Source organism: Phalacrocorax aristotelis, chromosome 1 (genome assembly GCF_949628215.1).
Source record: "Phalacrocorax aristotelis chromosome 1, bGulAri2.1, whole genome shotgun sequence".
NCBI lineage: Eukaryota > Metazoa > Chordata > Aves > Suliformes > Phalacrocoracidae > Phalacrocorax > Phalacrocorax aristotelis.
In genome coordinates this window covers 131,873,379-131,899,192 of record NC_134276.1, presented here as the reverse complement: position 1 = coordinate 131,899,192, position 25,814 = coordinate 131,873,379, and the positions used below count along the sequence as shown (strand labels likewise).

The window sequence follows — 25,814 nt, the reverse complement described above, 5'->3', positions numbered from 1 at the left end:
CTGTCCTCATAAGACGGGGTAGTGTTCATGCTAAAAGGTGGCTCCCTGGGCTAGCCTGTAGGGCCAGGAGCATTGTCCCTACGCAGTGATGTGCAGCTTCGTTCAGGGTCCATTAGCAGGTGGTGTCCAGATGGAAGGAGAGAAGGAGCTGTGCGTGGCTGTTTTCAAGGAGATCTCAGGAAGGGATCTCCCCACCGACATCTCCAAATGTGAGAAACACACCAAATTAGTTCAGTATCTCCCTAACATACAGCCAGTAAAGTCACTTCTGTGTTGAGTTTACAGCAAAGTGTTCAGGTCATCATTAGTCATCAGGGATTCAGGAATTAAGGATGGGAACAATCCTCAATCTGTGGGTGAAGACGGGGTGTTGCCCTCTGAGTCCAACCTCAAACTAGGGATTAGTAAAGTCTCACAGTCTCTAAATCCCTTTCCTTATCTCACTTTCCTGCTGAGCATTCATGTTGACTTCCCTCATGTTGATGATGAGGCCAAGAGTGGAAATGGAGATGACAGTCCTCTGGCAGATGGTCCTGAGAATGTGAAGCAATATGAGGCATTACCAGAGGCATTTAAAGATAATGCTTTCCAGAGACGTAGCAAAGCAGAGGCGTATGAGAGGCAGCACATATCAGAAATGCACCAGAGGGACCTCCTTGGGGATTGGCAGGATGACAGCATTCATCTACAAAAGGCCCCTGAGAGCCTCCACAGCATCCTTCTCCATCCAGAAGATGCTATAGGAGATGATCACTCTGGATACAGTGAGTGTGAGGAAATCAACAGTCAGATAGCAGATCTTCAGCAGCATGAGGCATCCCATACAGAGAAACCCCACAAATGTCCCAAATGTAACAAGGCCTTCAGGTGGTGCTCTGATTTAGTTAAACACCAGAGAATCCACACAGGTGAGAAGCCCTTCATGTGCAGTGAGGGTGGGGAAAACTTCAGGGTGAGCTCCCACCTTATCTCCCACAGAAGAATGCACACAGGAGAAAGGCCCTACCCTTGTCTTAAATGCAGGAAAATCTTCAGCCAAAACTCTCACCTTAGAAATCATCAGAAAGCCCACACTGGTGAGAGGCCCTTTGAATGCATGCTGTGTGGAAAAGGCTTCAGTCATTTCTCAACACTCGCCCAGCACCAGCGAACCCACACAGGTGAGAAGCCCTATATGTGTTCCCAGTGTGGGAAATGCTTCAAACAGAGCGCTCACACCAATAGACACCAGCGAGTCCACACCAGAGAAAACCCTTTATGTGTAATGAGTGTGGGAAGTGCTTCCAAAACAAGATATACCTCAAGCAGCACTGTAAACTTCACCTGAAATAGACAGCAGGACAGCATTTCCCTTGGGTCTATGGGCATTGGTGCCTTGCCTTTAAAAAAAAAATTATAAATGTGTGATTGAAAGAAGGAAAAACCCACCAAGGGGAGGAGAGGATCTCTGTCACAGTACAAGTAGGTTGCTGATGAGGTGGGAGTAGGGTGGCAGGGTAGGGCAGAAGTGGAAATAAGCTTCTTGTCAGCAGGAATGGCTTGTCCTGAGGATTGAAGGAAGAGATACAGTAACAAGAAATAGGGAGGTAGTTCAGCAAAAGAGGAATTTGGTTCTTAGAAATCTGATTGTTGGGAGATGGCCCTTGGAGAGATGAAAAAATCCCACTGTCTTGCTGAGAAGGCAACAATGACAAAGCAGGCTCCGGCAACAGAAGCCTGCATTTGGGAAATGAGTCACTTATTGAACTGCAGAAGAAAAGTTGTCCTGTATTCTCTCTGGCAGCATCTGTAGGTATTTTAGGAAGTCTATTAAACCTGGGCAAAGATGTCCCAGTTTTCTGTTATGTGTTGTAATGTTCCAGCTCTTTGATGTGTTAAGTGCCTTCCCTTATTAAATAGCAGCTCTGCTTCTGTTGTTCTCCCTCTTCCTTTCCTGCTCTATTTCCATGTGCCTGGATCATCCTTTCTACTACTTGAGTGACAGAGCAGCCATGGCTGCGGCCATCATTGGTCTACAGGACATTAGGATGAAATCTCACTAGCCTAGAAAAATAATGGGTGTTACTGTTTGTTAAATACCTTTTTGCTTTTCTGAGAAGTATTTGATAGCCGCTTTCAGCAGTATTTTGTCTTATGCATCCTGAGAGCCTTATTCAACCCTGGAGGCAACTAAGATAACCATGTATATGTAACTATATGGAGCTGATTAGTAGCTTTACTAGCAGCACTCAGAGGGCTGTGAATTTTACATAATTGGGAGTCTTTTGGATGGTTATGACCGGCACAGAGCCTTCTGCATAGACACAAAGTGCAAGTGGGCAACTGGGAAAGGAGCATGAATAGTGGTGACTGGAGGGAAACAGAAGGCAAATGGAGGAGCCCAGAGTGGAATGGAGGTGGAAATAGAACTGGAGGGAACTGGAGGGGAACAGGGTATGTACAGAGGGGAATGGAGAGGAACCATCTGGTGAGAAAAAAGCCAACAATGCAGGAGACTGGAGGGGAAAAGAACATGAATGTTGAGGCTCAAGGAGAAGAAGGCATGAACAGAGGGGCTGTATCTAAACAGATTTTCATCAGAGAGATCTAGACAGAATGAGAACATGAAGACCCAGGCCCACTCCCTTTCCTGTGCATGATGTCTCTAACCACAGGAGAAGAGGCCTCAGCTGTGCTTGGCCAGTTTTGCAGATCCTCATACCTAACCTTCCACAGAAGTTCACAAGCTGCAAACTCCTTGGTTCTCCACAGCCAGACAAATGGCATGCCTGGGCTTCTGAGGTCTCAGCTGTCGCCTGCCCTCTAGACATCTGGCTTTTGCTCTCTCCATTGACCTGCCTGCAGCCCCAGAGCCCAGGGTAACTAGGGTAATAAAGTTTTTTGGGATGGATCACACTGAGACGCTCTGCTCCCTGGCTGCTGCCTCCCTCCTCACCTCTGTTCAAAGGGTGGGGAGATCCTGGACATCTGCATTCCTGAAGCCCCAGGAGGGCAGTAGGGTAAAGGGGTTAGAGCAGGAACACAAGACTCTGGAGGTTTGAGTTCTGTCCTTCATGGGCAAATCATTCTCACCAACAACTACTCTGCAGTTCAGACACCTGTTGGGTAGAGAACATACTTGGTTTTAGCAGTGTTTTAGAAAGAAATTTTAGGGCATATGAATGAAATTAAGTGGCCTAAAAGGGGTCCGTAAGTAGACACTGAGACATTTGAAATGGGCACAGCAGCAAGGCAGAGGCATACTGACTGTTTCTCACACCTGTGTGCCTTGGGTAGTTGGTGGCAGCTGCCTAACTGCTGCAGTTGGTAATGAGTGGCTGACCGATGTGGGATTGATTTGACCTCATTTTGGTCAATTTTGCAGCCTGGGTTTAAGCAAAACTGGAAAATCAAACAGACAATTGGGCTAATTGCCAAGCTAAGCAGCAGGGGTTGATCCTTCCAGCAAATGCCTGTGAGCAGGAGACCATCTTAAACCACATTTTATTGGCTCCTTTTCTGGATAGGGCGACCACCCAGCTTATAAAATATTTTGTTTAAAAATGTTGTTGGCCAAATTATGTCCAGACCACAGCAACTGCTAAATTATTCTCCATTTTTCTGTGATGCACGCAAGATTTGTGCCTGGGGTGGTTCCATGCCACCACATTGCAGGTCCTTTGCTCACTGTCAGCAGCATGCTTCAGAATGCTCTACAGTTAATAGGAAAATGGGAAACTTTGGCTCCTACTTCAGTGAGCAGCTGTGACAGAGAAAGGTGCTTCAGTCACAGGTTTCTTGCCCCAGTGTTGGACCAAAGACAAGAAAACAGCATGTGCCCAGGCTGCCCTTTTGTGTGGTTCTGCAGCTTATGCTGAAACACTGGAGCAACCTGTTACAATGCTTAACCACTCTTTCAGTAAAGAAATTTTTCCTAATATCCAAACTAAACCTCCCCTGGCACAACTTGAGGCCATTTCCTCTCATAACTTGGAGAAGAGACCAACACCCACCTCACTACAACCTCCTTTCAGATAGTTGTAGAGAGCAGTAAGGTTGCATGGGGCTGTTGTGACCCAAGTGCAGGACCCAGCACTTGGCCTTGTTAAACCTCATACAATTGGCCTTGGCCCATCGATCCAGCCTGTCCAGATCGCTCTGCAGACCCTTCCTACCCTTGAGCAGATTGACATTCCCAACCAATTTGGTGTCATCTGCAAACTTACTGAGGGTGCGCTCAGTCCCCTCATCCAGATCATTGATAAAGATATTAAACAAGGCTGGCCCCAGTACTGAGCCCTGGGGAAAACACAACTTGTGACCAGACACCAATTGGATTTAACTCCATTCACCACAACTCTCTAGACTCAGGCATCCAGGCAGTTTTTTACCCAGTGAAGAGTATGCCCATCCAAGCCGTGAGCAGCCAGTTTCTCCAGGAGAATGCTGTGGTAAACTGTGTCAAAGGCTTTACTAAAGTCCAGGTAGATAACATCCACAGCCTTTCCCTCATACATTAAGGAGGTCACCTTGTCATAGAAGGCGATCATGTTGGTCAGACAGGACCTGCCTTTCATAAACCCATGCTGAGTGGGCCTGATCACCTGGTTGTCCTGCACATGCTGGGTGATGGCACTCAGGATGATCTGCTCCACAACCTTCCCCAGCACTGAGGTCAGGCTGACTGGCCTGTAGTTCCCCAGATACTCCTTCTGGCCCTTCTTGTAGATGGGTGTCACATTTCCTGACCTCCAGTCTACTGGGACCTCCCCAGTTAGCCAGGACTGCTGATAAAGGATTGAAAGTGGCTCAGTGAGCACTTCCACCAACTCCCTCAGTACACCTGGGTGGATCCTGTCCAGCCCCATAGACCTGTGTGTGTCTAAGTGGTGTAGCAGAACACTAACCATTTCCCCTTCGATCATGGGGGCTTCATTCTGCTCCCCATCCCTGTCTTCCAGCTGAGGGGGCTGGGTACCCAGAGAACAACTGGTCTTAATATAAAAGACTAAGGCAAAGCAGGCATTAAGGACCTCAGCCTTTTCCTCATCCTTTCTCACTATGTTTACCCCTGCATCCTATAAAGGATGGAGATTGTCCTTAGCCTTCCTTTTGCTGATAATATATTCATAGAAACATTTTTTATTGTCTTTTATGGAAGGAGTCAGATTAAGTTCTAACTGGGCTTTGGCCCTTCTAATTTTCTCCCTGTATAACCTCACGTCATCTTACTTGTTACTAAAGAAAATGTTAATATTTGCACTGGGACTATCTAATATTTAGGACACTGAATAACTAAACTCAACACAGACTTCAAGGTGCCAGCATCTCCGGAAATGTGATTTATTCACATTAGGACTAAGTCAGGAAAAATGTTTCTTTTCACACCACCCTGAACGTAACAGAGAAATTCCCGTCTTTTAGAGCTGTTTTCAGCAAGTGAGCTGTATGTTTAAGAATCACACCTATTTGTTCAGACAAGTTCTACATTTTTGGCCCAAATGTCAAGTTACACATTCTGCAGGAACTCATATGGTCATAAGAAGAGCACAGGGACAGCACATGTGAATCTATCAGCTAAAGTTAGCCTTTGTTCCCAGCTGAAACCTGGAAGTAGCAAGATTTTTTTCCCAGCACTTTATTTTCCTCAGTGTTCACAAATATCTTGACTCTGCAGTGGAAACCCTTCAGTGAACAAGGCTGTCTTGCAATATTTTTCTGCTTTTCAGCTTGTTGAAGCTGTTGTTCGGCTGGGCAGCCATCAGGTTTATTGCAAAATTGGTAACTAGGAAAAAGAATGGATGAGGAAGTCTTCACCTGACCAAATCTCCCCCTTCTCTCCCTCTGCAAGCCATCCTAACTAAAACCATGTTGCATTTAAGTTGTGCTTTTGGCCTTGCAATGCTTACAGTGCCCAAATTTGCTCTCAAGTTCAACTGTCCAGTGAATGGCATACGAGACTGGACAATGCTCTTGAAAAAGTGACCCAGATTTGTAACAGCTTTTGCAAACAGGTGGCTTCTACCTGCCGTGTGTTTGGTAAGGCTGGCAAGAGCTGAGTGAGCTGAGTAGTATTTGTAAAGTGTAATCATAGTTCTAGGATGAATTGTGCTTTACAAAAGCCTTAAAGGCAGCGTGGAGTGAAAAGAAGGGCTGATGTGTTCACACAACAGACTGTGTGGAGTCTTCCTAAAATAATTCCTTTCTGCTGCAAAAGCTGTAGAAGTGGTTGTGGACTACACAGTAAAGTTACCCTGATCAGCCTGTACTCAACAAACAAATGAACATTTATTTATTCTGAGTCGTGGCAGGGAGGGTGTAGGGGGGAATCATGGGGCTGTTACACAGAGTCTTCATTTAAATGCTTTGTAGTTATCTGCTGCTGCTATTCACCCAGCTCTCCTCTGACTCAAGGCCCTACTTGTTTAGCCAGGTCTCAGCTCCTCTTAAGACTTAGGCAGCCTTGCTTTTCAAGAACTCCCTTCTCTGTGGGACCATGGAGGCAATCCACTGACCAGTGCACTGCTTGGCCTCTTCCCATGTGTAGCGGGGCATGTAGCCAAAATCCTTCTGTGCTTTTCTATAAGAGAAGGTGAATGGGGTGTTCAATAGAGTGACCAGGTGACGGTTGGTGGAGGGGATATATCTGACAAAGGGCCTGAGCAAGAAGCTTATGATCTCCAGCATCAGCGAGAAGTAATACAACATTTTCAGAGGCATGGGGAGCCGGGGCTCGATTCCAAACCCCAGGTCCCTGGTCAGCTCATAATTTAGATCTGCATAGCTCATATGAGGAGTATCATCTGAGATGTAGTAGAACTGCCCCCTGATATGCTTGGCTTTCTCTGGGACCTGAAGGGCTTTTGCTGCCTGCACATGTGCCCAGGCGATATTCCCCACATAGACGGGGTTCACCAAAGCCTCCTTCCGGGAGATGCGCAGGTAGACATTTTTGTTCAACAGACACTTATCCAGATGACTTTGAAGAAATGGGCATCCTTCTCCAAAAATGTACATGGATCTCAGGGCACAAGTCGTCAGCGTGCCACCATCCTTTAACACCTGGCCATTTGCTTTCAGCACAGAATCCTCTGCCAGTCTCTTACTCTGGGCGTAAGGAGATTTTGATACACCCTCATAAACTGTATCTTCATCACCATTGAAAATTGGGTCACCTTTGCAGTTTGGGCCTGCCGCTTCTATGGTACTGGTGTATATGAAGTGCTGGACGTTACAGTGGACACACGCTTCCAGCAGTAGCTGAGTACCTTCAAAAGAGAAACTTGCAAGTTAGTCTAGAGCTCTCCAGGCAGGGAAAAAAGTGAGCTTTTTAGATCAGAAACAGCATCTCTGGCCTGAGCTTGGCCAGATCTCCCCTCTTCGCAGCTGGAAGAATACTGTCCCGAACTGGGCAGCATGTTCAATGAAACTGAACCTGCTCTGAATCAGTATTTAAGTGGTACCAGTGCACCTGCTGGACTTAAACAAGGATGAACACTTGGTCTTAATTACATGTTGTGGCGTTTTTTATGCCAAGAGTCAAATTTTTCTCTTGCTTAGGCTAGCATGGATGCTGACCACAGATTCAGGGGCTTGTGCCTGTTGGGTTGACTTGGCTTAAGGCAGAGACCCTGCAGAAGCTGCCCCTCTCATTAGGAACCATCCATCCTGTATGCTGAAGCCCCTTGTTTCCATACTTGAGGATGCTCTTGGGTGGTTTGATAAGCAGGGACAGAATTAACGTGGGACCTGAAGGCTTGCTCCAAAATCAGCTTCACCCAGTGGGAGTCTATCCACCACTCGAAGTGGCTTTGGAGGAGGGCTCAAAGAGAAAGATCTTACGTCAGAACAATGCATGATACTATGTAGTCAAAGATCATAGACTAAAGTGCAGTGAGCAAAGTGATGATTGTGTAGGTATGCCTCCTTTTTTGGGGCATATTCTGGATTTTACTTGCAATAATACAGAATTTCTTACTCTCAAAATCATATTCTAATGCTTTCATGAAGGAGAGCAGAGGTAAACTGGCAAGTTCAAGGTCTTCCAAGCATCCAAGAGGGTTAGGCTAGGAAAGCACATTCAGGGAGAGAATAAATATTTTAATAAACTGGGTTGTTTTAATTACAAGTGGAATCTTTTGGGTTTTTTTTCTTCTGAGCTTTGAGGTAAAAATTGCCTTATTTGTTGCACATGGTGTAATGAGAGAGATTATGTGTGAAAGGGACAGTGATTTTGGAACAGAAGATACAGCTCAAAGACATTTGAAAATGTCTTCGGCAAAGGAACATTTAACCAAACTGACTGATATATCAGAAGGGTGTGGCCTAAAATCTAGGGGCTAAAATCAAACACTAGTAGTGAGGCACATAAATGATTTATCGGGCCTGCACACTCTGTTAACAACTAAAGGCAGCACAGTGCAGAACAGGCTACCATTGCTAAAGAGAATATAATGAATAAAAGAGGTTCAGAGGACCAAGGAATATTGGCAGCAAAATATGGACCCATTAATGAGTGACGAATGGGAAGAATTATTGAACTGAATATTGTTAGGGCATCAAAATTCCTTTTTCAAGCTTGAACAAGAAACAGAAAGAAGTTGAAACAAATGGAAAATAGTTCTGGATGAGGCTTTAAGAAACACTAAAGTGCAAAGAAAAAAGGTTACACGGTCAGAAATAAATTTACATGAAAAGTGAGTTCATGCAAATCACTGTTTGGGTGACACACAAGCCAGGGTCATCTGGAAAATTAATTAATTAATTAACTAATTAGATTATTTTTAAAACTAATAGCTTAATTCTTGCCATCAATGTTGCTTAGAAAGTGAGGGAAAGTAATAAAGTGCAGAAGGGCTAGAGAAAATCAAATGAGAAAGTAAGTTTTAAAAAAAGCAAACATGAAATTATCCTGGCAGTTGGTATCTGTTCAAGATCGATTTCACCCAAAAATCTGTTTTATTTGCAAATCAGAGTTGTATGTAAAAAGTCAAAAGGTTCTTACAGTAATGGGTATTTGAGCATCTTTCACATAGCATGTAATGAAGTAAATCTTCTGTGGAGCAGGTCTCCAAGTTTTGCTTGCACACAAAGCCCTTCTGTTTGAGGATCTGATTCACAGAATGCACTTCTGTTTGGATTATATTTAATTATTTTCTTAATTCTCTTCCTCCTACAAATTTGCTTCCCTTCCCTTCCTAAAAGGATGTTTTTGCTCTGAGGCACTGTGTGGCATGTGAGACAGAGGAAAGCCCTGCACCATGGCAAGTTTAACTTGTTTGCTTCTGTTCTGGTTTGTGAACATCCACATCTGATTCTTTGTTTTCTAGGCGAAACAAAACTTTCATCCCACATGTCTATGAAGTACATAGCAGTGTCTTGGCAGGTCAGGAAACCAGAAGAGCATCAGAATGGAAATGGAGGGATATAGGGAAGAGGACAGCAGTATTTACTGACTGACCTTAGGGTCAGTTTGCTCTAGGAGCAGGACTGGTGTGTGCTTTCATTCTACCAGATGTTGACAGCTAACGTCACTGGCCCTAAGGGCTTTTTTCACCCATGGGCAGACTCCGTTGGAGGTTGAGGGTCTGAAAGATTTATGAAAACCTAGATACTTTGTGCCTAAGTCTAAACCTGCCGAAAGGAACGACGGGACTTAAATAAACTCTAGCTCTGACTCCACCTCAGAGCTAGAGAGTTTTCTGCTTTTTGGGAATGCTTTTTAATATTTGTTTGGTTTTGGTTTTGTTTTTTTTTTATCCCCCCATGGGTTTAGACAACTCATTCTGCTGTGAAAAACAGATTGTAGCAGGACTACATTCATAGATAGCGAGTTTTACAAATCCTCTCTCTGGACTACCACCCATGTATATTTCTTTTTCATACTACCTGATGCACAGGTGTACAGGAGCTTGCTGTTCTGCTCTTCCCTCCTGGCAGGAATGTAAGAATCTGCCCACAGGGCTCTAATTTGTGGTCACTGTCAATTTGTGGCTTTGACTGAGCAGAAATGAAAGGGTCTGGAAGCTGAATGTGCAGGCATTGAGGCAGGCTAAAACAACCAAAATGCCATCCCACTATTTTTAAGATGCACGCAAGGGACAACTCAGCTACAATGAATGCTCTCTTGCTCTGGACACTGGTGAGTAGACAATATTTGTAAAAGTGGTGCCTGTAGAAACATGTTCCTGATTTTTCTGTGAGGAAGCCCTGTATCATTGGCAGAGGGGAACAAAGGATCAGGAAAACTATTCATGTAAATAAGAACATCTTCCCCAAACCCTCACCAAGGAGCTGAAGCAACACAGCCAGGGAGGTCAGTGTGCACGCAGGTTAGGCAGTACCAGTACTCTGAAAGGCATAGAGAATTTTGAGATCAGAGGGAGGGGGATGAAGTTGTTCTTTTAGGAAATATATTTAAGTTTCCCAGCAGCTGTTGCCACACAGGTCATTTCCAAATAAAAACCTTCACCCTTCATCTGATCTTTTCATGAGAAACAGGGGTTCCATAGTAGAAAATGGAGATCCCATCCCTAAACGAGAGGTCACTGAAACTCCTCCCTCCCATAGCCTTGTGTTTATTAGAGGAATTTTAATTATAAGCTCAAGGTGGGAAAGCATCTGCTCCTCTCTCTGAACTGCATTTATGCACACACAGACATAATGGCAAATGGGAGGAAAAGAAGTGGAGGAAGAAAAAGAACAGGAAACAGAGAGCCACAGGGTTTGGGACATTAGCAGTGCAATTTTGCTGTAATTGCAGATAAAGCCTCTAGTGTTTATAAAAATCAAAAAACATACACAGGCAGCGATGCTACATGGGGAGGGAGAGTAAGATCTGGTTTTCTCAAATGTGCATTGGGATTTCAGAGGTGAATTGCTTCCAGAAAGGTCCACTGAGCACGGGATTATGGCTGTCCCCACTGAAGGCAGAGCCTGTGCAGATCTCAGTATGGGCATATGTGAGTGCTGACAGGAGTGAATGATCCTGCAGTGCCCTGCCGTGGAAGACAGGTGCGTGCTGGGTGTGGAGAGGGCCAGAGCTGCATAGGGCTGCACATATGCATGCTTTGCACTCACCAGTGTGGCTGTGCAAGATGCAGAACAACCCAGTTAATCTGGTTTAAAAAGAACACGTCAGGTGCTCCTTTTCCTGAGCCGAAGATGATCAGGACATAGTAGACACGGGTTTGAGAAAGGTGCTTCATCTGCTCACCTGTTACATTGACTTCCCAGAGCAGCTGCTTCTCTACAAGGCCCAACGTGTCAATAATAGAAGCCGTGTGGATGATGAGAGACACACCCTGACAGGCACGGTGCAGGAACGTCACATCTCGGATGTCCCCTTCCAGGATTTTCACCTCAGTCTTACCCTGGAACTCTGCAAGGGCAGCAGAAAACAAAGCAAATGACTTTACAGGCATCCTAAGGAGAGCACTGAAAGGAGCAGTGAATGGCTGTGTGGAAGCTGATGCTGTGCCCGGGAGGTGCTGACCGCTCAGGCACAGGAGTGATATTTTAAGGCTGGCAAAACAGAAGGTGTTTTCCAATGGCTATATTGTCAAGTGCTAATGACAGCGCTACAGGAGTCTATGCTGTATTACCTACTGTATTTTTTGAGCCAATATTCAACATGGTTATTTCTTTCTTTTTTTTTTTGTAAAGAGAAATTTTTCCCACAGCAAGCAAGGGCCTGAAGCTTCCTTCAGGTGTGAATATTTTAAAGTTCACAGGGGGAGTAGCTTTAGCTATGCATGTTCTGGTGACTGGCTATTTATAAAAGTGTTAACCCAAGTATACTGAACAGCCAGGCACTGCATGCTCTGTCTTCAAGGTGATGAATGACCTCTCTCTACCCACAGCATGTGTGCTCAGAGCTGTGTTCACACCTATTTTCTGCCCCTTGACCTTGCCCATATGGCAGCTCTTCTAACACATTACTTAAAGTTCTGACACATCTTTTTTATGTACCTCAGCCAGGACTTACTGTGCCTCTTCTAACTCCAGCTCTGACTCCATTTCAGCATCTGTGCTGTGGGGTAATTTTTAGCATGCACATCTTTCTGGTCCAAAGCTGAACTCTCAAGGCTGCTCTCCTGAGCTACCTCAACCCTGACTTGTTTTAATTCCTTCTTTTTAAGCCTTCTCCCTCCCCAGCAGCTAATCTGTGTGACCCTGGTGCAGTCCTAGGTCTCAGAGCCACCCTTTCCCTAAGTTTTGCTGGGCAGAAGCATCCTCATACGGCCCAGAACTACACTAACAAAATTGAGCCAGTACAGGATGATCACCTGGAGGAAATTTACACTCTGAGGCAACGCTACTCTTCTGGGAAACCTGCTGGCCTGTCTGCAGCTATGCCATGGGAGAGGAAAGGACTTTCTCAGCATGACTTACAGATTTTTAGGACGTGGTGTCATTATAGCAAGTCCTCCTGCGAGACTCAGCTGTGGCTGCACTAGAGGGCTCCCCCGGCACAGCTACCGGGAAGGGACCCTGCAGAACAGGCAGATGCTCTGTCTTCTTCCAGCGTAATCAAATGCCCATTTTAGATAAGAGAAGACCCTGATTAATTTATACAGCTTATAGCCGCAGCCATGACTGAAATCTCATGTATCCTGGTGCTTTTTTCACCAGCTCCAAAGCAGGCAGTATCTCATCCTATGTCTTTAATGGAAAAACACTAGTCTTTAATGGATAAACACTAAGAGAGACTGCTGCTGGGATCTGGAACTGAGTGGGAGTATCTTTTAAAATGGTTTTATCTCATTAACTCTGTAGCATGCTAAAATGAAAGCCTGTATTAATTTAACAATTATTCTGATGCAACAGGCTTGAGGGCCTTTTTATTTTTCATCAGTCAGTTCCTCTGACTGTGAAATTTGTGAAACATTTACAAAACTGTTACTAAATCTAGAGTTACTGCCCTCACAGCATAGTCACTGCCACATGCTCTCTTATGCTCTTTTACTTTACAGAGTGCATTCATTTCCTAGGGCTCTGTTTCCAGAAGGTTTACACTGACCTCTACTTGTATGGTTGCACAAGTGTCAAACTATGGGGCTAGGCTTTTTGTTAAGCACCTGGCAGTTAGATTTGCTCTATGAAACATTGGTCTTTGTACAGCCTTTAGGCTGACGTTCTCCATGAATAAGGCTTTGTGGATTTGCAACAATCCAAAGGACTGAAATACATGGTTTTCAGAATGTAAATTCTGACATGCAGCCCCTTCAGAGTGACCACTGTGTCTGGCAGGGGTTAGGAAAATAGAACTTTTTACACATGCAAATCAAAGCTCTCAGGAAAAATACAAAAGAAACCTGTCCTTTTTAAAGCTGATCACAGGGATAGTTGGTATCAGTCACTAGAAAGCTGCTGCCTAGCTGCTTTGTGCCCTGTTGGGCTTGCAATTTAAGTTGTGTGTGTGATACAAGGCAGGAAAGCTGCTCCTCCATTCCACTTTAGCCAGCAGAAGTTGCCGTGGTAAGTACAACATGAGCCTTTTTCACTTTACCAGCATCAGCTAGATGTCAGGATTCAGCAGATCGATCTTGTTTTGTGCTTGGAATTGAAGAGAGGAAAGATGAAATGATTGACAGACAGCGGTTTCAGTCTGAGATGGACAGCAGAGAGAAACTTGATTTCCATCTGCACAAACCATTGCCCAGGCATCATAAAAGCATGTGTCCCCAGTGGTAGGGGGAGGAAAAGAATAAATTCATCTCAGCACTCCATTTTTGCATCCAGTGATTATGAGAAAGTACCTACCCCCTGGGAAATCTGCTTCTACTTCACCAGTGGTTTCTGTGTCCTCTGAGCTGTAAGCAATGCTCCCTGCTTGCTCTGGGGTAGTTTTTGCTTGGAAATGCAACGATTACTCAATAAAATTCAGTGTTCTGTTGTGAGGAGTGTCTGACTTAGCAGTCTAGTCAGACTATTTTCCCTGAACTGTCGTCTTCTTTTCTATGTGTTGTTTAAAGTTCAAGCAAACAGCAATGTCTGTGGGACTTAGCTTGAATTTATTAGTGTTCTTTTAAAGAGGTCCTAACAGCTGTGGGGTAGATGGTGCGGAAAAGCACTCCTCAAGAGATCTCCACTTTCCTGGTTAACGGGGTGGTTCATAAAAATGGTCTACTTTTGAGTATTCATGGGAGAAAATAAAAAATTACATCTTATTTTCATTTATTGTCTTCTTTGACCCAGGGAAGCTGAAATGTTTATAATGTTCCCATTTCAGCTACTGGTGTGTTCTGTTGCTACTCTGCCATTTTTTTTGAATGCAATAATAAAGGCAAATGAATGTCTGCAATGTTGAGCAAAAAGCCAGGAGGAAGTTTCCCAGAGCAGGAATTTCCCCCCTGCAAAAGTCAAAAAAACCCCTTTCCTTCTCCCTCCACTTTCCTTCTCTTTTGGAGCAGTACTGGGTTAGCAGTTGAAAAACACTCAGTGCTCAGGCATCACACAAGCTATAAATGTCTGTCTCTGAAAAATGACATGAAATGAGGGTTCAAGGGGAGAGAGGGAAGATGTACAGAAGGATGAGACAAGGGGGAGTCAGTGGTTTGAAATAGTGAGAAATCCTCTTGAGGACAACCTGTGAGTTTCCAACTTTTCCAGAAGTGCCAGTCCAATAGTAAACAAACAAACAAAAAAAGTTGCATAAGTGGAAGCAGAGGAAAGGCAGAGAGATAAATTTGAAGTGGGGATGGGAGGTAGGAAACCCAAGGCACCAAACTACCATGTTCAACATGACGTACATTCTCAACCACACAGTGTAACTGGGGAGAGTCCAGCTCACAGCACTTGACATTGATTGGATCATCCTGGACTCCCTAGGGCTGTGGAAGACCGCAGATGCCACTGTTTACGCAGACTGAGTGCAATGGTCAAGGTCTCAGCAGGAAAGTTGTTTGGCAAAGGAGGAGTGTCCCTGAGTGTCTCCTGGCACGAGAGCTGTAACTTGCACATACTCCTCCATCTTAACTACCCACAGCCCTGACTCTGCAAGTAAAGCTACTGCAAGTAAAAGGTGCTCAAGAGCTTAGTGAGGAAGAAAACCACTCAGCTCTGCCCCTGGCCATTCAAGAAATCCAAACAACATATGCTAGCAAGTGGAAGTCCCTGCAGTAAAAACAGTGAAGACTCTGGCCTCACAGTTTTTGAAGCAGCAATAGGAGTCACTGTGCTAGAGAAGGGCTTGAAAGGGAATGGCAGGACAATATTTCAAGTAGTGTCAAGCACAAGCGCTGGCAGGACACTTGAAGACAGGTAGCTCTAGAGGCTGATACAGACAGAGGGACTGCTAGCCAAAGTGCAGGGCCTTAAGGCAGTTCAAACACATCTGAAATGCCAGCCTGTTGTTCCTACTACCTGCTTGTGGGGGTAAAAAGCTCTGATAACTGATTTTTCCCTTCCCCCTGTGCTGGTCGGACAGGCAGCAGGAATATTGCAAGAATAGTATGGGAAGTACCTGGGCAGTGTTCAGTGGAGGAAGGAGGGAGGATAAGGAAAGAGGTCCTAGAGCTTTTCTATTAACAAAAAGGGAACCGCAAAACCTGTGCTGCAGCCCAGCCAAAACTGTGCTCACATAAACAGTCGTTTTCACTCCCCAGGAAGCTCCATTATCCCCACAAAGCTCTTCTGGCCCTAAGCAGCACTGATGCTTCTGCAGCTGCCCTGCTGCATCAGCGCTAAACCACACACACTGCTGCTGCTGCAAGCGCTTCAGCCTACTGCAGCTGCAGGTTCTGTCACTGTGGGAACTGCCTGGAAATTGGAGCAGGAAGGGCTGCTGGAAGGCAGAGCAGGAAGGCTTAAGGGCATCACGCAAATCCTCAGTGAAACGCTAATGAGATTTAATAAGAAGGAACTCTGACTTGTATAAAACCATCCTAAAGGCTTGTGCAATTTGCACCATGTTTATGGTGCACTGTTACTATTCTTTGCTGACACTTAAGCACTTTATAGCAAGATAGTGACTCTTTAGCAAACTCTATGGAGATATTGCATAAGGGCTCCCATGTAGTTGTTGTATAGAGGAATAATAGTCTTGAGGTTAAGATGTGATGGAGGAAAGCATTGTCAAGTAAATGTGATGTAGGGACTTAAGAACGTGATTGAATTTAGGTTCCTATCTGCCTTTTTATAGATATGCTCAGGATACAAGGAAATGGGACATTTAAAATTTAATACTCCGAGCTGCTTTCCCCACCACAGACCATTTCTGACACTGGGCATATCACTCACTTATGCTGTCTCCAGTCCATTAAAGAAGCCAGAGTCCTGTCTTGCCCTTTGCAAATTCGTCCTGCCTCTTATGTACATAGCACCAAAGAGCTCTGCTCTCCAGGCAACTGTGATAATTTTAATAATCATAAAAAGAAATTTTTAAGGTACCTCCTCACAACTCTCAGCGAGAAGATCACTATTAACCAAACTAATCACAGGTTGAAGAAAACCATTAGCATTTGCACCCGCAACGTTGCCACTGCCTTCTAGTCTAGCACATCAGAGCCCAGGACAGTACGCTCTGGGTTACACTGCCCCCCACTCCCCCAGTACAGCAGTGCTTGTGTTTTCCTTCCCCCCAAGCAGAATTGTGAGATTTTTGCACTAATTGTGCTATGTGGGTTTTGATGTAAAAGAATATAGGTCTCTCTTCCAATCTAGAGAAGCCTCAGGGTCTGGCAAAGAAAACCCTTGCTTTTATGTTTCACATCTGATTTCCATGCTGGAGGGAGAGGAGAGGATAAAGCAAGACTTCTTTGAAATAAAACCTCTATCTGGAAATCTGGTTTGGATGAGAAGTAAAGATTTCCAAGCTAGCCACATGAGACAACAGCATATATACCCGCAACACATAGTCCTCCTGAGATGGTACTTACTGCCAAATCTCCCGAGTGCTTCTTTGCTAAAGGCTTTGTCCAGCAGTCGGATCTCAGCCAGCGCCTCTTCTTCTTCCAACAGCAAGCGGACAATCCTCTGACCAAGAAATCCTCCTGCTCCTGTCACCAGACAACTTACCCCAGCCAGGGACATTGCTCTGAGTTGTTCCTCTGTGGCAAACTGGCTGTCTCTTGAGTTTAGACTGGCTGGTTCCCCTCCTGCTTGAGGAAATTAACACACAATATCAACCTCTGGAGTCTTTACAAATCAAAGGGTGTTACCAGAAGGAGAGACTACTGGAAAACAAACTCTAACCAATTTTAAAAGCATGTCTTACTCCTGCTAGCTATTCCTATTCAGAAGTAGCCTACACATTTTTCCACGCAAAGAAAAAACTATTTACAAACTACTACAAACCAAAAAAATTAACAAATCTGAAAATGCTCAGAATCAACTTTAATGCCAAACAAACCCCACAAAAGTCTGCCTTAATCCTTGGTTCCACCTCTCTAGCATTCAAAAGGCTGTGGGGGAGATTCTCCTGTATTTATAGACCTCAGTCATTTTGCTTCCCCTCCCTCTCAAGTGCCTCCTTTGCTGCAAATGAATGTGGTGCTTCCACCTCCCCCCACCCCCCTCCTGCCTCAAAGAGGAAGGCTCTCGATATGATGAGGTCTAAGCCTAGATGCAGTCCTGCATGCCTAAATACTCAGAAGGTAAACCCTCATGCCGGTAATTCTCTGTAGCTGGGCTTGCTTGTATAACATAGTATTAACATGAAGGCAGACAGCATTAAAATTAAATGTAAGTAGCAGGACTAGCTGTTTATAATGGTTTGAGAAGTGGGCCCTGCTGCTGTAGACTTTTTTGGCTACTGCACTCCCACACACAGCATAGGTTTCTCACTCTCTCTGTGCAAGATCAAAAACTAACCTCTGGGATTTTGTATTTGCTCAGTATACTCAAGGCATTTGAAGTGATTAAATGGTCTAATGTACTATTAAAGTTAAATTAAAGCTGTGGGAGAAAAAGATTCACCTCTGAAATGTCTGGTGTGGGAGGACCTAGCTAAAAGAAGGCTGTGGCTGGCTGTTTGTGCTTTTGCAGTGAACTGTGTCATTACTTTTTACATCTCCAAAATACAGAGAAAATGCCCAGGTGTTTCTCCCTAGGGTTTCACTCCAGTTCTAGCAAAACTCTTTTCTAAAGTGTGAGACCAGGACAGGGCTTAGGCATGAGCCTGAAGCTCCTAATATCTGCACTGCCTTCCCAGGTGTCACGATCCACTGTTGGTCTGACCAATTTGGCAGAGGTTAAACCCCCTTGCTTTCCAACCAACCTCAGGTAGCTCAGGGTGGTTGGGGGCGGCTGGGCTTAACTTCTGATTAACTCCAATGTTTTATCGTGACTTCGTTCCTTTTACATTCTCAGAAACAGAATTAAGACTCAAAACGGAGTCAAGTGACAAGTCACTTTATTTGGCCAATAAGTAGGCAAGGGAAAAGGACAGAAAGAGAGAAAAGAGTGAGAAAGGGAGAGAGATAGAGTTGTGATAGCTACCACCATGGATCTGTGGCATCCCGTCAGTCCGATGTATCTTTGAATCTGGTGGGAGAATGTTCTTCGTTCTTTGTTCTTCTTTCTTCTTTCTTCTTTCTTCCCTTCCCGCTGGTCTCCGCTGGTTTCACCTTTTATAGCGTTGTTCTCAGAACTGTTTTGCATACCCACGCCTCCCATTTGGTGATGGGGATGCACGCCCAGTACCGTCACTAGAAGGTCTAGAGGGTCTGAATCGCCCATATGTGGTCAGTTGACCCTGGGCCGGGCATATGCGCAGAGCACTAGGGCTATGTCCTCTGAGGCAACAGGATGCATATGTGTTCCTGTCCGGTCAAACTATCCTGGCTGCTGTGATGATGAGATTTTGGTGGTTAAACTGTTCTGCTCAGTTGCCATGGTGGTTAAACTGTCCTAGTTGCCCTGGTGGCTAAATCTGTCCTGCCAGCAATGTTGGCCCTTATACCAGGTCTGTGTACTGTCAGGACACGCTGGCTGGAGCTGTATTTTCTCTCTCTCTCTCACACAGGGATAGGCAGAAATCCCTACTGAAACAAGACAATAAATACTTAAGTGCCTTAAGTGAGAGGGAAGTTACAAAGAAGCCCAGCAACGCAACTAACTAGGCTGAAATCACTGGAAAGGGAATCACTGATTTCAGGTACAGCTGGAATGGATCTCTAAAAATGCTTTATTTGCATTCGTGCAACTAACTCCTAAACTCCCTTTTTTGTTTTGTCATGAATTTTGTTCAGTCATTAAAGAGAGCCCTGGAGAAAAGCTAGAGAAGCAGTACCCCCATACTGTTACTTTTTTAGAGCAAAACTGGGCCTGCAAGTGAAGAGGAAAGCAAAACCATTTCTGTTGGAGGAGAAAGGTTACTAGCTGACACAGATGACAAAGTTTTGGCAACTGTTTCGATCACAGCGTCCTTGAAAATCCTTCCCTTACCCCTACAAAGCTTTAAAAAAATTGTTATCAGTGCTTCTTTCCTTGGCTTCTCTCAAGCAGGACCTTGATGATGTATGTCCTTATCAGAAGCTGCTGCAAATTAATTTTGTGCAGTGCATGCATTTTGCAAGGAAAATAACTGACCAAAGCCTGCCGCTGCAACCAGTGTTCTCTGAAACAGTTTTTACTTTTTACCTTTTTACCAGTTTTTGCCTTTTTACAGTTAGAAGGAAAATAACATGCCTTAAAGAGGCATTATAAAAACAGACAACACAACATATCCTCTCAGGTAGAAAACACTCTCCTACACCAAGCTTGCCTGTTAGAATGACCAAGTTTAGCAGGGGTAGTGCTTTACATGAGAGTATGAGTGCTGCATAGGGGACTGTAGGGAGGTTTATTGCTGCTGTGCTTTTGTCGTCTTAGGTACCACTGGGCCAAATGTTTGGCTTAGTTTGAGGGAATTTTATGCATCACTACATAGCAACCTTCATTTGAACTGCTGCTTGTGGATGTCAGGGATCAGTCAGCAGCAGTTTGCTCAGTTCAAGTGCAGACCTGCTGGTGCTTCCGGCAATCTCACCTGGAAACAACATTTTCACCTTCTGTTTCTTCTTGACATTGCTGTGGGGGGATGCTGGATGGCACGACAGCTCCTCTGTACTGCAGACAAGACTGGCTCTGGTGTTCCCTGAAGGACACAGAGGCAGATGCCCCAGAGCAGTGTCAATGAGCAACAAGGCCAGAGCCCACTGGTGGTGACTCTGACCACCATAGAATCGTTAAGGTTGGAAAAGACCCTTAAGATCATCGAGTCAAACCGCTAACCTATCACTGCCAAGTCCACCACTAAACCATATCCTCAAGCACCACATCTACCCTTCTTTTAAATACCTCCAGGGATGGAGACACAACCACCACCCTGGGCAGCCTGTTCCAATGTTTGACAACCCTTTCAGTAAAGACGTTATTCCTAATATCCAACCTAAACTTCCCCTGGCGCAGCTTGAGGCCATTTCCTCTCATCCTATCACTTGTTACTAGGGAGAAGAGACCAACACCTGCCTCGCTACAACCTCCTTTCAGGTAGTTGTAGAGAGCGATAAGGTCTTCCCTCAGCCTCATCTTCTCCAGGCTAAACCACCCCAATTCCCTCAGCCGCTCCTCATAAGACTTGTGCTCTAGACCCTTCACCAACTACGTTGCCCTTCTCTGGACACGCTCCAGCACCTCGATGTCCTTCTTGTAGTGAGGGGCCCAAAACTGAACACAGTATTTGAGGCATGGCCTCACCAGTGCCAAGTACAGGGGCACTATCACCTCCCTGGTCTTGCTGGCCACACTATTCCTGATACAAGCCAGGATGCCATTGGCCTTCTTGGCCACCTGAGCACACTGCTGGCTCATGTTCAGGTGGCTGTCAACCAACACCCCAAGGTCCTTTTCCTCCAGACAGCTCTCCTGCCACTCCTGCCCAAGCCTGTAGCATTGCATGGGGTTGTTGTGACCCAAGTGCAGGACCTGGCACTTAGTCTTGTTGAATCTCATACCATTGGCTCTGGCCCAATGTTCCAGCCTGTCCAGGTCCCTCTGTAGGGCCTTCCTGCCCTCCAGTAGATCGACACTTCCACCCAGCTTGGTGTCATCTGCAAACTTACTGAGGGTGCACTCAATCCCCTCATCCAGATCATCAATGAAGATACTGGACAGGACCAGCCCCAACACTGAGCCCTTGGGAACACCACTCGAAACTGGCTGCCAGCTGGATTTGACTCCATTCACCACCACTCTCTGGGCTCGGCCTTCCAGCCAGTTTTTCACCCAGTGCAGAGTGCACTTGTCCAAGCCGTGAGCAGCCAGCTTCTCCAGGAGAATGCTGTGGGAGACAGTGTCAAAGGCCTCACTAAAGTCCAAGCAGGCAACGTCCACAGCCTTCCCCTCATCCACTAAGCGGGTCACCTTATCATAGAAGGAGACCAGGTTAGTGAGGCAGAACCTCCCTTTCATAAACCCATGCTGGCTGAGCCCGATCCCCTGGGTGTCCCGCATGTGCTGCGTAATGGCATTCAAGATGATCTGCTCCATGACCTTTCCTGGTGCTGAGGTCAGGCTGACAGGCCTGTAGTTCCCCAGATCCTCCTTCCAACCCTTCTTGTAGAGGGGCGTCACATTCGCTAGTTTCCAGTTATCTAGGATCTCCCCAGCTGACCAGGACTGCTGATAAAGGATGGAGAGTGGCTTGGCGAGCTCCTCTGCCAGCTCCCTCAGTATCCTCAGGTCAATCCTGTCCAGCCCCATAGACTTGTGAACATCCAGGTGAAGGAGCAGGTCAGTGACTGCCACCTCTTCAACAACTGGGACTTCATTCTGCATACTATCTCCATTTCCCAGTACAGGAGCCCGACAACCCCGAGGATGACCAGTCTGACTATTAAAGACTGAGGCAAAGAAAGCAGGAACAACTTGAAGAAATTCAGAGCTATTGCACGGGTCTGGGATTTGCAGACTAAAACCTAATTTAGCAGCATCTAAAAAGTTTACCAACTCTGCATTCTGTGTCAAGGCATAGTCCATTTTTAACTATGTTGTCATCTTCTCTTTGACTTTATTGTAAAATGAGGCCTTCATGTTCTGATATTTTGCTGTAGAATGGGCTGCATGTCTAAGAGTATCATTTTAGAAAATCAGAGCTTGTAAATTTTGGCTTGTGCTGGAGAATTGCTATACATGGACTAAGTGGATAGCTTAGTATATGTGCAATCCACTATGCCCCATCACAGCCGTGTCCCTAATCTGCTGGTCCAGAAACAGTGTTGATCCTCCAGCTTTATTGATGCTTTACTGTAACAAAGATACTTTGTGGCAATGACTGGCTGGTGTTAGGAAAACACAATTTCTTAGCCTTGTCACAAAGAGAAAAAGGGATTGGGGCATGCAGTGGAGATGAGAAGACAGTATGAGAAATAGTGAAGGGAAGATTCCCAGCACCATTGAGAACAAACTGTATCACGGTACTGGAATGAATAAATCAAATAACATTGCAGAGCATGGAAGTTTTAGGTAGGATAAAATACAGTTTTACAGAGGGTGATCCTGTTTAATTGTGCAATCAGGCAAAAAGAAGCTAACCGGGAGTAAGAAGAGAAGAGAACCTTTTGCCCATAAAGGATGTCTGATTTAGAAAAGAGGTTTCCTGAGTCTGACCTGTTGCCCAGAATGATGAGAACTGAAGCAGGAAAAAGCAAAGGCACACTCATTATTTAACTGGACCTTTTGCTGTCTAAACATAGAATAATTATGACCATAAAGCCACAAAAAATCCATGTGCTTCTCATATGAAAAATTAATGTGTTTCTTACCACCGTATGCCTGTAAGCTCAAAATGCTTAGATGCTGGCAGTTCTGGGTAAAAGGGTGTACTTTGAGATGTAGATTTACTCTAGGAAAGCTGCTCCCCTTCAGGGTAGGAGGCACTGTTCCCTCCTGGAAACGTTTTCCTCTCTTCTGGTTAAGTATTGACAAGAGGCAACAAGATTTAACTAATTAACTTCTGGACAGCTGTGCTGAATCAAATTCTGAATAAACATGACTTCTTACAGCAGGGAACAGTTTTAAGACACTTTAACCAAGGTATGAAGATAACCACCTTAAGAGGTCTCAATGTTTCTGTGTATTCAAACCTGACAAAGAAAATATCTCCTACTTCAGTAGTACCAAAATTCTTTTGGTGGAAGGGATAAAGCAATTGCAAAATTTATTATGTGATCTTCAAGGCCAGAAAGACTTACTTCTAATATTCATTGCTATATTAGACAGCACACGAGTTGGGCAATTAAGTAGAAACAAACATGTAGTCTCATTTTCCCTTTAGTTTTAGGTAGAACTGTGTTTCCTCAACTGAAATTGATGAGTGAAGTATATATTTAAAGGCCATAGAAATTTGCACCATATGCCAAAGGAAAATGTTTATATTTGCATCCATTTTGTAGGTAAACTACCCTTGTAAATAGACTGATTGCCTGTCCCTGCTACATCCTCCAGGGATGCTGGGAAGCAGCAGGGTTTGATTAGTCCTTAACCCACGTGGTTACAATCTCTTCGGGCATAATTTTTTTGGAAGATTTGACCTTGCTTGAATTTGCATCAGAGATATTCACAACAATCAAATACAGAAAGCAGGACAAAGTGTAGAAAGGGGGCACAAGGCTTTGGTACACATTCACACAGGCTTAATCCAGATCACAGAAAACTTCCAAAGTCTTGGAAAAGTTGTAGGATAGGCTCAGGACCCTCAGCCTGGTCGAACCCTGTGAGCTCTTCTTCTAAGCTCGCTCACCAAATAGCTTTCTTTTTCCCTCAGAAAATGCTTTCTGCATCCTCTTTCACAGAGATATAGGTGCAGTTTAGGTTGAAAGGAGCCTCTGGAGGTCCCTGATCCAACCTCTGCTGAAAGCAGCATCAGATTAGACGAGGTTGCTCAGGACCTTGCCCAGGCTCCATATCTAAGGTTGGAGATTTCACAAACCCTCTGCTGTATCTGACCACCTTCAGGGTGAATTTTTTTCCCACTAATTTCTAACTGGACTTTTCCTTACTCCAATTTGTGTCCATTGCCTTTCACCCTTTTAGTGCACACATCTGAGAAGTTGGGCTGCATCTTCTCTGTTCCCTCCAACTGAGTAGTAGAAGATAGTGATATGATCCCTCCTCCCCTTATCTTTAGCCTTCTCAGGACTGAGCACACCCAGTTGTCTCAGTCTCTTCATGTACATCCTTGAAGTCCATCAAAGTGTGCAACGTGGTATCATTCCTCAGCCTTATCTGCTGGGCTGTCAGTCTGCTGGCAAGGTTTATTATTGCTGGAACAGAGAGGAAGGCCTCCATGTGAAGGCCTCTGGAAGATCACTGCAGACACTGTTATCTCTGCGACAAATTCAGGTCTAAACAGAGTGAGCTAACAGGGCTAACTTCTCTTTTCTGCCTCCTTAAGGCCAATTTAAAGTAGGGTTTATGCAGAAGGTCACTTCTTGAGAGTGTGGCTCCTCCAACACATGCCAGGGAAGTGGGCAGCAGGACAGCTGTCAGTTGCAAAGCAGGCTGTGAGATGGCTCTTTGCCCCAGAAGTTGTACTCTGCTGCAGGCAGTGGCTTGCCCTTGAAACTTCAGCTGAAGAGCAGCTTTATCATTTGGCCCCAGGATGCACATGCCCAATTCTGTAGTGGGATGTATCATCCCTGTGGCATGATACTCGTGCAAACCTGACCAGCAAAATCTTCCCTTCCCCTTACTCCCACAGGCATGCAGAACTACCCAAGTGTACAGGCATTGCCTCAGTTTTGGAATACATGCAGATCTGAAAAGGGAGAAGGGGCTAGGAGGATATTCTATATCATTGTATAGTTTGAAAAATCAGATAGAAAAAGTGTATGGCTGTAAAGGGCCAACAGCAAGAGACAGGATAGGAGAACACAATATTTCAGCTCCCTGATGCTGCTCATTCCAAATGCCTGCAGTCCTGGACCCTTACTGACCTTCATTTCACTTGCAAATTCTCCACGCCTCTTCAGATCTGGCTCCAGATGTACTCCACTAGACATCCAGATCACAGGAGTTGCAAATCAGTGGCCTCTGCAAACATTTCTGGTTTAAGATGTTTATGCTATCTTATACAACAAATCTATAGAACAGCTGGATCAAAGGCTGCAGTTTGTCTAGGTAACTTTAGTAGGGTTCACAGGTCCTTCAGCTCCACCTGCCCTCCTATTGTCCATCCCCTAACTTCAGTGTCATGGGAAAAACAGGGAAGGAGATCACAAAATAAACCATTGTACTTGTTTTCATGATGTGGCATTACCTTTCCTTCAAAACAGATTTTGATTTCATGGTACTCAACAATGGAATAAATAAGGCTACCACAAGTAAGCTCAGCAGTGCAGACAATTTCCACCACAATTGTTTCAGCTCCTGCAGATGTCTCCGAGTTCCTTAAGATGGCTTTCTTTATCTCTCTAGCTCCTTGAAACATTTCCTTCACAAGTGTAACAACAACATGCTTTCCAGCATCTTGTTTTGTTGGCTTTAAATGAAAGCAGAGACTCTGGAGCCTGAAATGAGAGGCTTTTGTGTCTCACCAGAGCAGCCTTGAGCACTACTTCTGCTCCAAGGAGCATGGAATGCTGTGATGAGCAAATCAGCCATGCCATGGATGGAGCATTGGCAGAGTCTGACTGCAAGTGAAAAGTATCTGAGTGCAATGCAAGTGAGAAACTGATGATTTTTCAGTACCTGAATTTCTCCAAACAAATTTCTTTCAGTGGATAGGAGTGTAGAATAAGGAGCAAAGGCCTTGATGGTTATCAGGGAGAGAGAGGACGTAATTTTCATGGAAACAGAGTTTAAATGCAGTTGTCCCAGCCCCTCAGCATCTACTTTCCCATTTCACACCA

The 25,814-nt window shown here is 45.0% G+C and overlaps 2 protein-coding genes across 2 annotated transcripts; one reads left to right on the top strand and one right to left on the bottom strand.

Moving 5' to 3' along the window:
- Positions 1-637: 637 nt before the first annotated feature.
- On the top strand, positions 638-1,284 carry ZNF697 (zinc finger protein 697; the record flags this gene model as incomplete). Its single annotated transcript, XM_075081853.1, is given in 2 exon segments — positions 638-1,241; positions 1,244-1,284. Coding segments are annotated over 2 exon segments (645 nt in total), but the record flags the coding sequence as incomplete, so codon positions are not given.
- A 5,063-nt stretch (positions 1,285-6,347) lies between these two features.
- On the bottom strand, positions 6,348-17,095 carry LOC142063892 (3 beta-hydroxysteroid dehydrogenase/Delta 5-->4-isomerase-like). Its single transcript, XM_075108267.1, has 3 exons — positions 16,860-17,095; positions 11,195-11,359; positions 6,348-7,247 (listed from the first exon to the last, which is right to left on the bottom strand). The coding sequence occupies exons 1-3, from the start codon at positions 17,011-17,013 to the stop codon at positions 6,433-6,435; spliced, it is 1,134 nt and encodes a 377-aa protein (XP_074964368.1). The 5' UTR covers positions 17,014-17,095; the 3' UTR covers positions 6,348-6,432.
- Between the last annotated feature and the right edge of the window lie 8,719 nt (positions 17,096-25,814).

Excerpts from the sequence above, each read along its gene's own strand:
- LOC142063892 (XM_075108267.1), bottom strand. The coding sequence starts at position 17,013 with ATGTCCCTGGCTGGGGTAAGTTGTCTGGTGACAGGAGCAGGAGGATTT. Across the intron at positions 11,360-16,859 it reads AGCACTCGGGAGATTTGGCA|AGTTCCAGGGTAAGACTGAG; the intron begins GTAAGTACCATC and ends CTGCCCTTGCAG. Across the intron at positions 7,248-11,194 it reads CTGGGAAGTCAATGTAACAG|GTACTCAGCTACTGCTGGAA; the intron begins GTGAGCAGATGA and ends TCTCTTTTGAAG.